This window comes from Battus philenor, unplaced genomic scaffold (genome assembly GCF_028537555.1).
Source record: "Battus philenor isolate CCGP_79_NKW_IND1 unplaced genomic scaffold, ilBatPhil1.0.hap1 SCAF_30, whole genome shotgun sequence".
NCBI classification, from domain to species: Eukaryota; Metazoa; Arthropoda; class Insecta; order Lepidoptera; family Papilionidae; genus Battus; species Battus philenor.
In genome coordinates, this window is record NW_027181694.1 from 6,596,869 (window position 1) to 6,615,779 (window position 18,911).

The following is an 18,911-nucleotide window of genomic DNA, read 5'->3' on the forward strand; positions in this document are numbered from 1 at the left end:
TATCTATATATATATATATATATAAAGACTTTAACCCACATGAGCACAGCACAGCGGTAAAGGACTGAGACTTGCAATTCGCAGATTCGATTCCCGGGAATCTTGTATATTCACACTTTGTGCATTAATTATACAGCATTGCCACTGCTCACGAACAAGTGTCCAGAGGATGGCCAGCAGCATCCTCTGCGCACCATAATACCACACTGTGATCTCCAACCCGCCTGACCGCCAAACGTGGTTTTTATGGTATATTCAAAATATATCTTTTGAGGACCTATGCCTTGCAGTGGGTTGAAATGACGACGACGAAAGTCCACAAATCTTGATATGTAGGTTGTCCCATAAATCAACGTCAATGTAAAGATTTCTTTGTTCACCAAAACGCCCTTAGCACGAGTGATGGATAAATCTGTTCTCTGTAAGAAGCAATTGTCCTAGCAGATAGAAGTTAACAGGCCATAATAAGAGACAGTTTATGTCGAGGAATGGGAACAATAACACCTCCGTTAAAGGTACTATTTTAAACTTTCCAGGTCAGCGACATCTTCCAGTTCCACACCCTGGGCGGACCGCAGACAGCTCACACCGGGGAGCTGACGCCGCTGTTCTCCGGGTCTCCACTCACGCGCCCTTCGGTCCTGGTCCTCCTGGTCCTCTACGTCCTCCTCCGCGCCGCGAAACCGACCATAGATTAAATATGCGAATAGATTTAAAAAATTTTCCACTTTTATATGTTTTCCCAAGATTTTTTTACAGCGCTTTTTTACAACGTATAAGGTAGTTAAGATATATGAATCGATATGTATTAACAATTATTTAATTATACATTATCAGCTAGAGTTCACAGTATGATTATATTAATGAGATTTTTCATTTTTAACAAATATTTCTGGTAATGGCTAAATTAGCCGGTAGACGCGGCGTGGGTTGGTAGACCGATGATATAGCCAAGATCACGAGGAGTCATTGTAGTCTGCTCAAGACCGGTCTTTGAGTCTTCACGGTCTTCGGGGAAGACCTATGCCCCGCAGTGGATGTCTTCCGGCTGATATGATGATCTGGTAGACTTAGGAACCTCACGTAATTTTCAAAGCTTTGTGAATATAATAATGAAAGCCTCCATTCGGATATATTTCGATTTTCTGACGCTATCTTAGTTCCCACCATAGTTCACCCAATGATGTCCACTAGAAATGATTGACAATCATTAAGGCTCTTTCCTCGATGCTGTAGCTCTGAACAAACCTCTGGTGCTCATTCTTAATCACTGCAAACATTTCTGTCTGGTTTTTCTTCCTTCAATATTAACACACATAAACGCTATGAGAGTTCAGAACTCCTATGGAGGTGAACAGGACACCAAAGATTTGGAAAAAATGCAAGACGCTGCAATCAGCCGTGTACATTCTATAAAGAAGGAAGCCTGGAACCCCAAAACAGACGCTGAATGTCGAGGTAACCTGCATTCATGAAGCTACACACCGCTTAGTTGTCACCAGAGAAAATATCTCTGTGATATCTAAGAAAAAAATATGGCACGATGTACTTCTGCTACATTTCGTCCTATATGCTGTTGACAATACCATAATACCAACCTAAACAGAAAGCTTTCCAGCACGATCTGAACCTACAAAGAGTTTCTCGATGGAAGTTCATCATACCCGTTTCCAATCAGATAATTAGTGCCGACTTCCTAAAGGCAAACAGCATTCTCGTCTACAGTACAGCACCACACCACCATACAACCATACCACCACATACTCGCCGGATTTTTAGACGTCCCCCGTACATCTTCAATCAAAGAAAGGAAATCCACAATAATTTAATTCAGGTTTCAAGTGTAAAACAAGTGTCTACGACCAATGTGCGTTTCCGGTGATGACTTTCTACACAGAAACATCGTCTCTCACTCCTAGTCACCGAAAACTCTCTCGTCTCAGAACTCAACGTCGCTTAACGAGAAATGGGGGGAGCTATGAATCAGGTAAGAGATCCGTACACAAACAAAAGTCCAGCGAAGTAGAAAGTTGAAATGTGAAAAACTGATAGAAGTGGACTCCCTGAACTGACAAGCTTAGGAACTCTAATCACAGTTTGGACAGACAACCTGGTTAAATTATAAAGATGCAGATCTTCCAAATGGTACATGGATAATCCTAACCTCTCAAAAAAACTATATATAGCTGAACCTGAAGATTTTTCCTTCAAAGTAAACAATGGCGTCTTAAAATCGAAGCTGTTATTAACCACAATTGCTTGTCAAATCGACGTACAGGAGTACCGACATTAAATAATGTTTAAGCAGCGATAATTGAAGCTATGTATGTTATTGTCCAATTGATAACTAGCCAGTTTCGACACACTTTAATTGAAAACAGAATATTCCTCTTGTAGACTTGTCTACTTCAAGGATTCTCTAATCTGCCGAAAGGTTCTCGAGCGGTGATCACGACCAGATAAACGCTGCGTGGGCAGGTGCCCACGTGGTGGACAGACGACATAGTCGACGTCGCGTGAAGAGCAGCGCAGGAACGGTTGCGGTCTCTGGGGGAATCCCATGTCTTGCAATGGGAGTCCATGTGCTGAAAAGAAGAAGTGAACTGCAGGACTGTTCCAAATGGAACGCTGGTATTGTTCTGTATTCCATAGCTATATATACACGTGGTGAAAAAATCATTTAGGAATTCAACAGTTGCTCGGCGTATGAGTGGTGTTCAGACATAAAGAGCAGTGATTTTACCAGAATATGGTACAATAGAAACGTTTCTAATAACTCTATTGTAAATCTTCATACACGCATCTGAATCTTGGACAATCCTTACGGACAACCACAGGAAGATCGAGGCATTTGTGATGTGGTGCTGGCGAAGAATGCTACTATACCAATAACTTCCAGGAGAACCTACATATCTGTTCTGGATCAACTTCGTATAAAGACCAGGTTCTTCAACATTTGCTTTCGAGCATCACGAGAATGTTGGTAAGATAGAAAAGCACCAATAGGACGATCACCAACCAGATGGGCGGACTCTGTGCTGGTGTGACGGGACTCCCAATAACGTAGGCTTTCAGAAAAGATAATAGAAACCTATGTGACAGCTCGTGGACTAAAGCTTTCAAGCAATGAGGGGACCTTTAGCAATGAAGATAAGCGTCCAAGAAGACGATGACCGAATTTTATTTTACCACTTTTCTTTCTTAATCGTGTACATTTTCTGCTCTGTCATAAACACTGTTACTTCTACTTTTGCATCTTATATTTCGACTATTAAGTCTTATTTTTATTTACATATATATTCTCTACTTTGATAATATTTCATACTCAACGTCATCCCTTTGCACTATATGTGTTAATAGAAGTCGGTAAGAAAATTATTTTCTTTTAGCTTGCTATGTCACGTGTTTATAATTTATTGTTTTTTTTTATTTATTAATAATTGCCTACAAAATTTACAATACTTCATACAAAGAAAAAGATATTAAAAAAATACACACACCTAATTAAAATTTAAATGACAGATAACCTATATGCGATGGGTTAACCAAAAAAGGAAACAATTTTTGGAAATTTAAATTTGGAATAACAATAAATTCATTTATTATTACAATCATAATTTGAAAAGTTAATTATTAATTATTATTATTTCTTTTTATCTGAATTCTATGCATCGTAATATGTTATACAACATTTATTGCAACAATTAAATTATGACATATGTAGCTTCAAATCTGACAGATTCAATAAGTTTTTATATCACAGATTATAAATATTTAATTTTTAAACAATTTTCAATTAATATTCACGAGAATATAGATTAATTATCGTTAGATTAAATGTAAATATAGCATGCCTAATTCGTTGTAAAATTATTAAGAAGAAAATAAATAAATGTATTACTTTTTTAATTAATTTTAAACCAAAGCCCAAATGTTCGATGATAAATGTGAACACGCCTTTTATATTAGAATAATAAATGTAATGTGTATATGGCCTTAAAATAATTATTGGTACATTTTTGAATCTCTTATTGTATTTAAATTTTAGACGTAGTTTCTATGTCCCAAAATTCAATGTACACGCGCGTATATCTTAAAAATAATTATAATATAGTGCTTTTGTGATTAATACGCGAAAATAATAGTGATATTACAGATGTGAATAAAATAAGTCGCAATAAAAAATTAGTTGGTGAATAGGCAAATTAAAGAGGGAGCTAGCAGTCCGTAAAGCATGAAAATATATGTTTGTATCTCAGTCTAAGTTATTGTCATGAACTATGCTTGCAACTGAATCAAGTATAAAGGTTACCAATATAGCTCAGTGGATTGGTTAGTGAAGTCTTATATGAAATCTTTGAAATACTTGTCTAGCAAAAGATGCCTTTCGATCTTATATATACAATGAACAGTGAAGACAATATGATTGCTTTCACAATAAACATGTCAACACAAAAATATGGACTAAGTCATTGAGTCTGTGAAAACTGTCATCAGACACGAACAAGAACCTCATCGTCTGTTACCTGTGACATCTTGTATAGTAAATAAGAAAAGGACCAGTATTTAGCCACTTCCGCACATGCAGTGGTAGTCGTGCAATGAAATGAACCGCCCGAGTCAAAGACAAAAACAAAAACTCTGTGTTTTGCACTAATCGGTGTAACATAACTCCTGAAGATGCCCCGTGGAGGGGTGAAACACGTGTTGAGTGATTTGGTGGTGGCGGTTGAGTGATTCGCATTGTTTGTCGCATACGCATTTATCAGCGGGCTGGCGGGCGGTGCATTTCATTGCACGACTACCACTACATGTGCGGAAGTGGCTAAATATTGGTCCTTTTCTTACTTAGGATGGACTTCCGCGAGGTAACGCCTGATTCCATTTAATATTGTATAGTAAATGTTGAGACAAAACGTCGTCCGTGAAGCTTGTGTAGACATGCAAAAAGGAAATACGACTTGTGGTGTGTTTGCTTAGAAACTGTCAACATAGTTGGATATCCTGAACGCAAATTTCCAAAATTACATGTAATTTTGACATTTTTTTTGAATTTTGGAAATATAGCGGACATTTATCTGCAGGGTGTCAGAACCAACTAAATTTGTGGTCAATGCTGGTGAAACTCGATCGAGTAATATTATAATACCAATATATTTATTTTATAAGTATGACATCCATGTAAATGAATTTACTAATTATCCATAAGCAATAAAACGTGTTAGTGATAATGCTATTTAGGTTAAAAGCCTGTATCTCTTCGATATTTTTTAATTATTTTTTTTTGGCGGGAAAACATCCGCCATTACGTGCAATATTATTTTTAGTCTGTAACCTCAAAAGCAATACGCAAACATGATTGATTAATATTTTTATAAAATAAATTTCTTTATTTATACATTTACAATTTATATCATTTATATTTACGTTTTGTGAGTGCATGTTTTTTTGTGGACTAGTCGTAAATTTTTCTAGACAAAAAACAATTGTATCTAGTGCGAATGAAACTGGACGGCAGTAGAATCCGCCATTATGTTCGAAAGAATTCTTGTAAGTAGAGAATAAATGAGTTTATTACAAAAAGGTTTGCATTGTTTATTTCGTTCCACAGTTGTGTTTAAAGCTATGTGTACACATTCACACATGGCTATGTTATGTTTCTCATTATAAATGTGAACACAGGCAGTTTTGATACTTCAAACTTGAACTCATAAAAAAACTACATTTTAAAAACTTTTCCCGGGATATATATAATATTTATCAAATTAAGAAAAGGACCAATATATAGCTAATTCCGCCATGCAGCAGTAGTCGTGCAATAAAGTGCAATGCCCGCCAGCCCGCTGATAAATGCGCGTGCGGCAAACAATGCGAAACACAACTACCACCGTTAAATCATCCTCAACACGTGTTTCACCCTTCCACGGGGCATCCTCAGGAGTAACTTTACACCGATTAGTGCCAAACACAGAGTCAATTTATCAAATTTTCACGTCGATTTGATGTACAGACAGACACATATTGATTTATGTATATATATATATATGTATCTGTATATGTATATATATGTATCTGTATATGTTTATATATGTATCTGTATATGTATATATATATATAGCAGTGGTAGAGAACTTAAAATTGCTATCGCTAGTTCGATCCCCGGGATGCAGTCTCATGTATTTCACACTTTATTCATTAATTATTTCTCACAGACAAGTTTCAAGCGAATGGACAGCAGCGTCCGTTGTGTACCATAATACCACACAGTCTAACATGGCGATTACGGTATATCCCTCATATATATCCTTGGCGGAGACCTATATATGTATGTTTATTTCGTTTAAAGTTTTATATTCAAAAGCAAATAAGTTCAAGTGTGAGTAATATGTGGTCGTATCCTGGAAATCGAAAATGCGACCTACGATCGCATGTCACGCTTCTCTACCGCTGAGCCGTGGTAGTGGCACACCACCGCTGATGATCCTGAATATATTATATAATAGACAGGAATGTTCACGCGAGGTGCTTTGATATTACTAAAACAATGACGCCAACGGGCAGTCGAGAAAAACATTCCCGCACCATGATTAATATACTTCATTTAATAGTGAGGGTAGATCGACAAATGCGTTCCTGAATCGCGCTATCAAAGTTTCCGCGCGCGCTGACACATATGCAGCGCGCGCGCCCCACCCCCCGGGGTCCCAGATCTCGGGGTAAATCTAGTCTGGCCAAGCTGATCTAAGTTGGCGTCATGTCCAATACAAACAAGACTGATCAAACCGAATTTAAACAAATCAAGGTTCTAAATAACACCACCCACGAGGCTACTTCGACCCTGACTTTTTGAACTTGACACTTGTGGACACAGGGGATTTTAAAATGGACGAGACCACGAGGTACCACCAAGGAATAATAGAAATCCTATCTTTTTCTATGAAATAAACGATGTGGAATGAGTGCCATCTAGCTTCGCTACCTTAAAAGAGGTTTTATTCTAGGAGCTTTCTGCGCTCTGATACCTTGAACCTACGGAATCTGTATATGCTGTATGGACAGCAATGAAATTTAGGTCCAAAAAAAACACAAATATTTTTTTATTTCTATTTTAAAATTCCTTTTTTGGGAAATTTCTTCCACCCTGTAATGTTTGGGACACGGACGTTACAAATTGGATTAATATTCTTTTCACTTTACTCTTTTATTTCAATCTTCTCCAATGTCCTTCACAACCTCTAACTATGTTCACATCCGAATCGTCTCCCGTGCATCACCTTCCTACCCTTGCTAAGTTGTGTTCGTAAGTAATACAAAATAAGTAAAGTAACTTACCTAATTATAAATACTAACAACTGTTAAGAAATTGCACATAAATGTATTTTGAAAATGGTGAATGTATGTGTCACTAAAATTAGAGTGAGTAATTTGGAGAAAGTATAAAGAAACTGGGAGATACCCAGGAGCACCAAATTGAAACTTATGCGCCCCCACGACTTCGCCATATTTCTGTAAGATTGCGTCTCGTACAAGAAGAAACACATTCAAGTTTATGTGAGTCGAATGTAAAAAATCCCGTTGACAGCGCGCTGATCCGTCTAACCACAAAGAACTCAAATATTTAATGGAATCAGGCGTTACCTTGCGGAAGTTCATCCTAAGTAAAAAAAGGACCAATATTAAGCCACTTCCGCACATGCAGTGGTAGTCGTGCAACAAAGTACACCGCCCGCCAGCCCGCTGAAATATGCGTATGCGGCAAACAATGCGAATTACACACCTGCCACTGTAAAATCAGGAATCGGGGCATCTTCAAGAGCTATGTTACACCGATTAGTGCCAAACACAGAGTCCCCGTGGAGGGGTGAAACACGTGTTGAGTGATTTGACGGTGGCAGTTGTGTAATTCGCATTGTTTGCCAAAAATATTGGTCCTTTTCTTACTTATCAAAGAACTCAGAAAGACCCGTGTACAGGTACCCTGTGATGAAACAAGATGACCGAAATATATTTGTATTTTGTAGTTGAGTGTGTATTGCGTTATTCAATACGCAAAGGGAATTAATTCTGCATTACATTGTAATTTAATAACAGCGCATGCACGCCTCTTGCAATTGCGTGGCTGGAATTAGTACTATTACAAATGGATTTCTAGAGGTGCAATAGAAACGCACTAGATGGCGTTGTATTATTGTTATTTAAATAGTTCACTAGATGGCCCTTTTTAATACGGTATTGTTGACAGTAGTATAGCCCAGAGTTGCCCAATCTTTTGTGTCGTAGACCCCTTGCTATGTTTTTCCGTGTTGGGTAGACCCCCTACTTACCTGATATTGATTTCCTGTAAATTTCTAACTGTAGTGAAGTTTAGTGTTAAAAACTTAAAGTAAAAACACATGTTAATTAATACATTTATTAATTGAATTTAAATTAAAACTACTCAAAAAAAATTTCGTATCTGTTATGTAAAATATACGTAACATATTAATATTTTTTTTACTTCATAGATACTTTTATAATATAAATAATGTAAATGTTTTGATATTATAAGATAGTATGATGTAAATAAATAGGTACTACCAGTGTGTGTTGAGATCCACTATTGTGGACCCCCATTTTCATTTAATGGACCCCCAATTTTTTTTCGCTGACGTAGACCCCTTGAAGGTTGTCATAGACCCCTAGAGGTCGATATAGACCACTTTGGGAATCACTGGTATAGCCACATCGGAAATATCGAGCTCTTTTTTTTCTTTTTTTTTTATTATCAAAAGATGCAAATGATACTTGTATTACCAGCTCCCGATAAATACCAGACTGTTTGTTTCGTGCGACAGAGATAGCGCTCTAGAAAACCGAAATTAGCAGATTCTCTTTTCAAAAGTCGATATGCAATACCTATCGCCGGGTACTGCACGAAATATCAGTGAACCTAATTTTGTTAAAAAAATTATTGGAATACCCTCATAAAATAAAAAACTCGATAAATACAATGCGTACAATGAAAAATTTTTATTTAACTTCAACAATACATTTTAACATTAGTTGTTACGTTAAGAAGGTTTTATTTCACTGTGATATTTAATTTTGAAAGTCTACGCTACATGTGGCAGAGGTCACTACAACCCCACTCATGATAATAAGAGGGTACTTCGGTAACCCTGGATAAACTGATGTCCATTTCTGGACATACATCTCCCTTATATTCCAAAAAGACCGGTTGCAAGTGGTCTTATTCAAATATCTTCCGATAACCTTGATGTTACATGCTGCACTTGCAGATCCATGGACTCCACTCAAACTGTATGAGTTACCACTGCATGTTTCCCGACATAAAGTGCATCAGTCTTCGCTCTTGTGTATCTAATACACTATTCCCACTAGATATAATCAACAATATTGCAAAAGACTGACAATTTGTTCTGCGCTGTCCTTAGTACTGCCACTTGAACCAATTTGCTGAGCAATACCAGTTAATTACGTCATTTAAGGTATATTGCACATATTGGTTCCGACTGTATTTTGGTATGTTAATCTCCAATTCAAAACTGCATCCAAAGGTTCAAATCAATATCTAGAATAAGTTATCTTTTATCGTTGATTTAAAGTCAACCTTTATCTTTTGAATTTCAAAGCTAATATGACCGATACATGATTTGAAGGCGATATACTCAGATGGCGGAAGCTTATAGCTCCCCACCATGACTGGTTTACCGCATAGCATTGGACTACCCCAAAAAAGCTAGTATAAGGAACAATCTAAAACTGATTATATTTTAAGAGATTACATGGATTCTCCTTTTTATTTCACAAACACCAAGTATCTGTTGTTACTGCACTGTATCAACTTTACACTTTCACTTTGATTCAAACTATATATCTTTTACGTATAAACACAAGCTTTATTTTCATAAAGAGATATATTTTGTCCTTGTCGTACCAACACTCCCAATTTCAGTTACAACTTCACTGCATCTAGCTTTGCTACAATTTCATTCCACATTCAAAGTAAATTTTATATTCACATGTAAACACAAGCCTTATTTCTGGAGAAGGCAGACAACATTAGACATCTTCATAAACTTCTTCATATAGAACTTCTGCTTTCTCTATCTCATATAGCGCTACTTGTGGGTCCTCAACAATCTCCTCATGGTACAATCCCTGTTCATACACCGCATGGAACACTTCCCCGTCCTGTGCATACAGCTGTGCCTCCTGCTCGTCTGTGTCATCCTGAACAAGGCCTTCGCCCTCATGATATTCCTCCTGGTACTCTTCCGGGTATTCCTCCATGTATTCAGACTTCACTTCGGGCTTAATCTCCGCCAACTCTTGCTCAAACACACCAGACTCCACCTGCACCTCTACTTTCAGGCCTGCAAAAGAACATACACAATTTAAGACACATTTATTGTACAGTATAATAACACAAATAATTCCTCATCAGCCAATAGGCGCACACTGCATAGGCCTCCAACGATCACCACTGTGACTCATCTCGCTGTCCAATCGAATTCCTGCAACCTTAACTACTCTATTGCATGATTTTACCCCCATAGACAAGCAATTCTTCGAGCTATGTCTATGATGTTAGTTCTGCAGATCTTAAAATATCTCAGCATCAGATCTTGCAGCAAATCTTATTTACTGGTTACAACTGGTTATAACCAAAAAATTCATAAATAGATTTAAATGGTGGTTGTATTGCTCAAGGTGATCTCTATCTGACATACTTAGGTTGGAAATGAGAGACATACAGAAGGCAGTTTAAGTTGTTCATACATACAAATACATACACATATATACAAACATACTTATATAAATATTCGATTATATATTAGAATATTTAAGATTGGATCTGGATCTATCCTTGGCTCTCCTATGGTCCACACTGCCATCCTGAGCCGAATACACAACATCAACACTACACAGCTCTACTCGGGTAGAGCGGTTCACTACGTGGGAACGTCGTACAACTGGAACACGTCTGTCCAGCTTGAAGCTTGAGCTTCCATGAACTTGGTTCCGATGAAGCTGTATAAGGCTTACAGCACCAACTTCAACCGAAACCAAGCAGCAGCAAACAAGTATATGCACATTTATATGTACTTAACATACTTATAGGTCATATCTATATATATATATTTATGTGGAAAAAGTATGACATAAATAATGATGAAAATGCTTCAACAAACCTATTTTAGAAACGAAGGAAGTGCTCCTCCATTGGCATCTTTTTTAAATTCTGACAGCAATTTAGCACATCTTATTGGTATATACCTCTAGATTTGTTCCTTCTATTCTTGCTCTTGTACGGAGCAGGCATCTTCAGGTGGACAGTCTTCACATGGAGCTTCATGGAGTTGGACTGAGTGAAGGTCTTACCGCATTGTGGGCATACATATGGCTTCACCCCCGTGTGGACCTGAAATGTAATTTATTTACTAACATTATAACTTAGGGGACATTTTGTCTCCAAGAAGTCAGTCCAGCTGATCTGCTGCAAGTTGGCTATGGGTAACAATATTAAAAAAATCTAAACACTAGTTACATCTTCATTAATCAAAGCAGCAGTTGAAGTTTTAAGTTTAGTTTATGTTAAATAAGTCAAGTTCGATGAAAATTGATGTGAAATAAGTAAATTTAATGTTAAGTAAGTTACATTGACGTTAAGTAAGTAAAGTTGATGTTAAATAAGTTGATGTCAAAACCTTTAAGGTGTTATTAAATAAGTTGATTTTAATTAAGTTATTGTCAAAGAGATTTTTTTTATGGCCCCCGCTATTGGGAGCCTCTCGTACCCCTATTTTGTTTGGGACAGGGACTTCATTTACAAATAATTTTTTAAGTATTTTATCTTTATTCTACACTCACTTTCATTCTTCTCAATTTATTTTATTCTTTCATTCCCTCTAGCTTTCATGGCCTTTCTTTCCTCATCTTTTTTACTCTTAGGTGGCTAGGTACAATTTAATTTCTAATCTTTATTTTATTCTTACATTTTCTATCCTTATCTTTTAATATCACAGGTTTGTTTAGATTAGACTTTTTATATGTCAAAGAGATTAAGTTTATGTTAAATATGTTAAATTGATTTTAAGCAGTTGTCAAATAAGTTGACGTTATGTCCGGTAATGTGATCCTAAGCTGATGTTAAGTTAATGTGATTAAGTAGGTGTTGAGTTGATTTTAAGTAAGTTTTAAGTTTGTTTAAATGCAGTCAGTTTCACCTAGTCATGTAGTTTTTACAGCCTGCCTCGTCATTTCAAGAAATCCTGACTATCACAATAAAATGGCTAAGTGTGCATATTTACCCGATCATGCCTCAAGAGGGCTGCCTTATTGCTGAAGGCTTTCGGACAGCGGGGACACTCGTAGGGCCTCTCTCCTGTGTGCGTTCGCATGTGGATCTAAAATAATTTTGACATTAATCAATGTTATATATTAGAATATGAAATATGCTATTGTTTACTCCTTTGGTCCCAGTGGTCTAACATACCCTCAAGTCTACGGATGACCCGACAGAGGTCTACGCTGGTGTGACAATAAAAACGAGGGGCAATGTAGGCAGAAATTATTTTAACCCTTTTAGTGCCGAGGTTATTTTGGCATATATTGCATAAATAGCATATAGATTTTTGAAAAAAAAAAATTAACGAACAGGAAAGTAAAAAATAATTCAAAATATGTATACATAGACTGTGCAATAACGGTTAGTATTGCAAGGGTTAAAAAAATTGGCATGTGTTACTTTTAACAACTTGCACATTACATATTCAGTATGTGTAGACTTGTAAAATGCTGTTGTCCAGTACTTGTTCAGAAATGAAAAATGCATCCATAGATTTATGAATATGGTAGAATTGACTCTAGGGGTCCACTGGAACCAGCTATACTTTGGAAGTCTATGAAGTCTGGTAACCTCTTTCCTAGATAAGATCTTACCTTTACCTTATGGCTAAGCAATAAAAGTGCTGTTGTCCAGTACTTCTTCAGATATGAAAAACGCATCCATAGATTTATGAATATGGTAGAATTGACTCTAAGGGATCCACTGGAACCAGCTATACTTTGGAAGTATATGAAGAAAAGTCTAGTAACCTCATTCCTAGATGAGATCTTACCAATGGCTAAGCAATAAAGGCTGTATTCATACCTGCAGAAACAGCGGCATTGTGAAAGTCTTTGGACATTCGCTGCACTGATAGGGCCTCTCCCCCGTGTGCACGCGCTGGTGATATCGAAGCGCTGCATTCGACTGAAACATACAATTAGTATAAATACTATGTTAGCATAGTATAATCCAAAATTTATATACTTTTTGGGTCAAAGTATATGAGAGCATACTTAAAATAGTCTCTGAAGCAATACATATATCTACAAAAACCTTTTTTTATATTCTTATCCAAGTTCAGTTTGGTGATAAGCGGATATAAGGAAAGAGGTGGTTTCCAAAAACAACTACCTTTTTACAAAAAGCTACATTCCTTCATGCAGCTTCAGGATGTCATACCTCTTCAGGCATTTGACAAAATTTCAGATGTAAGAAGCCTTTGTTGGCAGGATGCCAGTGTTCTGATCTCTTTTTCAACTGTTGCAATTCTTGCAATTTCAGAATTGGGACATTATTCTGTTTTTTTTTATTTTTTATTTTATTTCATATTCTTTATTTTACATGCTAGGATACATTTAGTTTCATAATAGTAAACAAAAGAGTACAACGGGCGGTCTTATCACACGCAGCAATATTTTACAGACAACCATAGTATGAAAACAGTAGCATATTACATATACTTATAAAAAATAAGTTACAAAACAATAATAAATAGACACATCAAACTGACTTGGATCGCACTTGTTTTAGAAAGAATAAAAAAACAGAGAAAAAATAAAAGAATTAACAGATAAATAATCATAGGTCTAGTGAACATCTCTTAACTGTTCGTGATGTTTGATAAATTGTTTTGATATTATTAGACAGTATGATGTAAGTAAATAGGTACTATCAGTGTATGTGTTGAGATCCACTATTGTGGACCCCCATTTTCATTTCATGGACCCCCAAATTTTTTTTTGCTGACGTAGACCCCTTTGCAGGTTGTCATAGACCCCTAGGGGTCGATATAGACCACTTTGGGAATCAATGATATAGATGAACATGATAGGCTGTTTGATTGTTGAATGATTTACCACAGAATATAAGATGTGCTCACCACTCGCTGCCTATTTTCAAGAAAATGGTTAACCCTTTCACGACCACGGGGACGCTGGTGTCCCAATCAAAAATCATGGATTAATTAAATATTTACGTAACCATTGTAAATTATTTTTTTGTTTTAATATTTCGGAAAGTACCTTTTTATTATTTTTTACTGGCTATACATGATAACTAACACCGTTTATTGTCTATCGTCACCGGAACGTTAGAGTTCTTTTGGCGCGAATGATCTGCTGTTTGGAATAAATAATTGATATTGTAAAAGTGCTTTTCAAGTTTTTACAGTGTCAAATTATCATTACCTGGTAAGTATGTAATTGTTATTCTAAATATTCAGTAGTAATGTATTTATGTTGTATTCTGTGACAAATCGTTATAAAGATTATGGGACACGGATGTCCCTGTCGGCGCAAAGGGATACTTTTTATACGGAATTTCTTAACTTTTGGCCTGGTGATATACCAAAATGCTATCATTTTCTTATTCATATTTTTCGCAGAATATGTTTCGTCAGAGAAGTGGAGTTTTTGAACTTCGAAAAAATAAAATTCTTCAAATTCTTGTGGGTGACAATAGCGATGAAGAAGATGACTTAGTGCTTGATGACAAAGACGAAAGACTTCTAGTATAGGATGATAACCAGGGGGTATTTGATATCGAGGTTGAAGAAACGACGACTCTTCAACGGCAAGAATCACCTGAACCATTAACTAATCATCTAACAACAGGAATTGTTTCGCCGAGTACCACAAATAACTTGCCCTATTATATTTATATTATTCATAAAAAAGTAAAAAAGGACACTAAGTAACAAATGTACATTATTTACAACAAAACAGACTTACCAATAAGTAAACCAAAATTTAGATGTTTAAGTAGAAAGTAACCCTTAGCGACCATAGGGACATATTTGCCCCATAAATTTCCAAAAAAAATGTAAAACTTTTTTGAATTTTTAGTATAAATTATGTTTTTAGGATGCCTATTAATTCATTACATCTAGCTAAATTGATTAAATAAGGTTCCGTAACCTTATGGTCCTGAAAGGGTTAAGAACCATTTACTAGACCTATAATTATCTATCTGTTGATTCATTTCTTTTTCTTCTTCTGTTTCTTTCTGAGGCAAGTACGATTGAACCAATAATGATCAAAGTCAGTTAGATGTTTTTATTTATTATCGTATTATATTTATATAATAATATATGTATGTTATATACAAATGTATGTGTGTCTATGTATGTTTATGTTCTTTGTTTGTTAATTTGTATTTTTTGTACATGTAAACTACCCATTATTAGTATTTTTACCTTTTCTATACTACGGTTGTCTGTAAGAGATTGCCTAGTGTGATAAAACCGCCCATTGTACATTTTTGTATATTATTGTAAAACTTATTAAAAGTATCTTAACATTTACAATAAAGAATATTAAATTAAATTAAATCAAGTTACCACAGCTTAAGTGGTGAGCGAAACTCACCTCTCGAGAGCAAAGGGTTAACATAAACTAAATAAGCAGACTTTTGTCTCTTAACCATTCATAATATATACTCACCGCATATCTCTTTCCGCAGACCTCACACACAATGTTCTTAGAGTTGTAATACCGTTTGACCTTTGGCTTCTTCTCCTTAGGTTCCTTCGGTTTATCCCTGATGCGATGCTGAGTGTATGTGTGCACACGTTGGTGGATCAGGCAGGCTTTTTCTGATGCGAACACCTTGTCACACTACAAAATGTACAGTTATAGATTATATATGAGATGAATATCCCAGACAATCTAATTTAATGCTTTGTTCTTTCTTAAAACAAACATTTATAACATTAACACGTTCTCCGCCAACGCAGTCAGTGCTGACCATCAGCGAAGTTTCCCTTTAGGACTTTTGAAGATCATAAACCTGTTTAAAATTTACTAAATTGTTTTTTGCTTTTATTCTTAAACTCAAATGTTACCTGGGTATAACAAAAGTCAATTTGAGGCATTATTTATGGAAATAACATCAAGCAGCATTGACCGACACTCCCTGAACAGGAAACTGCCTTTTTTTCTTGGCATAGAATGTGTTAAAGAAAATTTATATTAATAATGTATCTGTAGTATCTTGCTGTTCCTCCCTGCAGAAACAACATTCCAAATCTAGAAATAGTCTATGTCTAAATACATATTTAAATATACTATATAAGTCAGGAGCAGCCAACCTGTGGCTCATGTGACTCTAAAGGATTATTTGCAGTTTGCAATAAATGTAACCAAGGAAATTTTCATTCTTATATTTTAAAAATTGTTACTGTTTCAAATGTTTCAGAATTACTGTAATATTCAATTTCAATGCATATATTTTGTACTTTTGTAAACATCAATATTTGCGGATCACCAAAAATATCACCAAAAATTGGCTTGCAGTATAAAGGCCACCCCTGATATATGTATTGACTTTTAGAAAGTCATTAGCAAAGCAGATTTGAAAGATTAATTATTTGGTTTATTTTTGAGGTTAGTTATTAAAACATGAAAGGCAAGTTCAATTACATACCCTACAACTAAATAAAAAAAAAACAGAAATTAATTAATATGATCTAATTTAACAATAAAAATATATATACATATATACACATATGTGTATATACATTTATAGATATATATATGTAACCTAATCTGTTTGTTTTACAAGTACCCGAGAAAATAAAAAACCATGTCATGCAACATGTACATAAAAAAGACGCCTCGTGTCTTAAACGTAATATACATATATATATATATATATATATATATATATCTGTATAATTATTTTAAAAAGAAGCCATATTATTAAAAATCATTAATGTAAATGATGAAATTACATTAAAAACAAATGAATCGATACAGTAGAAATTGTGACATTGAAAACAAATTGTCGAAATATTTGTTCTTACGTAAAACCTGCACAATTGTACTAGCATAGAATGTATTGCACATAAAGCTAAACAGTAGAACATCTTATATTTTATGACCCCTAATAGTGGTGGAAGCTTTTCATGCCAATATACGATTTGAAATTAAAATAACCCTATTAAAGTCTCATCATATTATATTTACGGATATATTTATCTTTCTTTGACGGATTTTAGTCGTAAATTAAAAGAAAAAAGGATATTTTGGTCATACATTCCAACGAACCGATTTTAGAGTATAGAAAATCAACATAACCTTATTTTCGCGTATAGAAATCATGGTATTATATTTACGAAAGATTTTTAATGTCAAAATAATTTTACCATGTTATTTTATTAATTCTAGATAGTCTTTAAGAACTGAATATCGACGAAACTTATACAGTAATAGAAATAACTTTCAGAGAAATCTATATATTGCGTATGTGAAGTATATTTTCATTAATGTATAAATGTAATTTAAATAGTGTCTGAATCTAAATGAAACTATAATATTTTTTGATAGTTAGTGTGAAAATTGTAATTACTATTATGGTAGGGTATCTAAAGAAGATAATGTTTCGCCCTCAAAACTTTATGAATAGACATAGCTAGCACAACTCACCGTGTCGCATCGGAATTCCTCGCGGCGCTCTATTTTGTGATTATGCTCTCGTTCCAGATGTTCCTTGAGTGCGTCCTCAGTTGGGAAGGTATCACCGCACTCACAGATAATATAGTGTATGCTGACGAACGAACAGTAAAACATCTTCGCAACCAAACACACAGATTAGGCCGCCGTCTAGCACAGCGCTTGTAGTTCTATGCGCCTCGCGCCGCCATCTCTATATCTGTGGACGCGTCGCCGACACACCTCCCAATTATTTATCGATCCACTAATCAACCCTCATCAAATTATCAAACTATTCAATAAATAACAACAAAATCTAAAATATTTTTTAAAATTTATACAAACTAATTATAATCTATTAAATATTGTATATCTGTTGGAAAATTACAGACGTTTTAATGCAGATTCACGATCTATTCACTCAAAATTCAATGCAGCCAACATAAGAATAATAAATTTTATAAAATTATTCTTTTTTAAAAATATTTTTTGATGAAAATTAATAAATAAATTACTATAAAAATTGTATATTAATAAAATTGTCTTCACGTTACAAAAATTTTTAATTATATGTAATCACTTGTGCCTAGGACATAGACAAATTCAATTACAATATGTCTCATTGTTTAACTGTAATACTTATTTTACTAATCCTTAGTGGGGTGTTTAAACATGACATATGTAATATAAAAAGACAATAATATTAATAAAATCGATTTAACAAACAATTGAAATATCAAAACATCTACTTACGTTAACAAATTCGGAGGTAAACTAAAAACCTTATTTATAATTTGTGGGTACGTTTGAAACTTTTATTAAATGAGTACCAAAGGAATTTAGATAGTCCAGACACTTAGAAAAGTAGAAAACGTTTACAATATATATTTTCTACATAGTTAAAAATTCTTTAAGGATATTATTTTTTCATTAAAGTTTTTTAATATATAAATGTAAAGCTACGAGTAATGTTAATCATATAAATATTTGTTTAGCTCAGAATATATACGGGTTTTAATAGTGTCTTAGTATATTCATAAATTTGACCATAATCAATACGATCGGACAACGTATAACGTTGTCTTCATTATACATTTAGTGTTGCCACTATTAGGACAGAAGCCTCTATTGAGAGAGGCGTGACTTTA

The 18,911-nt window shown here is 34.9% G+C and overlaps 2 protein-coding genes across 2 annotated transcripts in view; one reads left to right on the forward strand and one right to left on the reverse strand.

Moving 5' to 3' along the window:
• The window catches only part of LOC137927291 (uncharacterized), a 68,648-nt gene extending 67,950 nt beyond the window's left edge, over positions 1 to 698 (forward strand). The window contains exon 13 of the mRNA XM_068771075.1: positions 537 to 698. Within this exon, the coding sequence (XP_068627176.1) occupies positions 537 to 698 (162 nt within the window). The remainder of the gene's footprint in view (positions 1 to 536) is intronic.
• Positions 699 to 8,985: 8,287 nt separating this feature from the next.
• On the reverse strand, positions 8,986 to 18,137 carry LOC137927469 (oocyte zinc finger protein XlCOF20-like). The gene is made up of 6 exons (XM_068771281.1): positions 17,758 to 18,137; positions 15,775 to 15,948; positions 13,157 to 13,258; positions 12,315 to 12,410; positions 11,281 to 11,425; positions 8,986 to 10,376 (listed from the first exon to the last, which is right to left on the reverse strand). Exons 1-6 carry the CDS (start codon positions 17,899 to 17,901, stop codon positions 10,063 to 10,065), a joined length of 975 nt encoding a protein of 324 aa, XP_068627382.1. The 5' UTR covers positions 17,902 to 18,137; the 3' UTR covers positions 8,986 to 10,062.
• Between the last annotated feature and the right edge of the window lie 774 nt (positions 18,138 to 18,911).

Bases quoted from the DNA above. Each gene is read 5' to 3' on its own strand.
- LOC137927469 (XM_068771281.1), bottom strand. From the start codon at position 17,901: ATGTTTTACTGTTCGTTCGTCAGCATACACTATATTATCTGTGAGTGC. The intron at 15,949-17,757 runs GTGAGTTGTGCT...TACATTTTGTAG, and splicing joins AGGAATTCCGATGCGACACG to TGTGACAAGGTGTTCGCATC. The intron at 10,377-11,280 runs GTATATACCAAT...GTTCTTTTGCAG, and splicing joins TAGAAGGAACAAATCTAGAG to GCCTGAAAGTAGAGGTGCAG.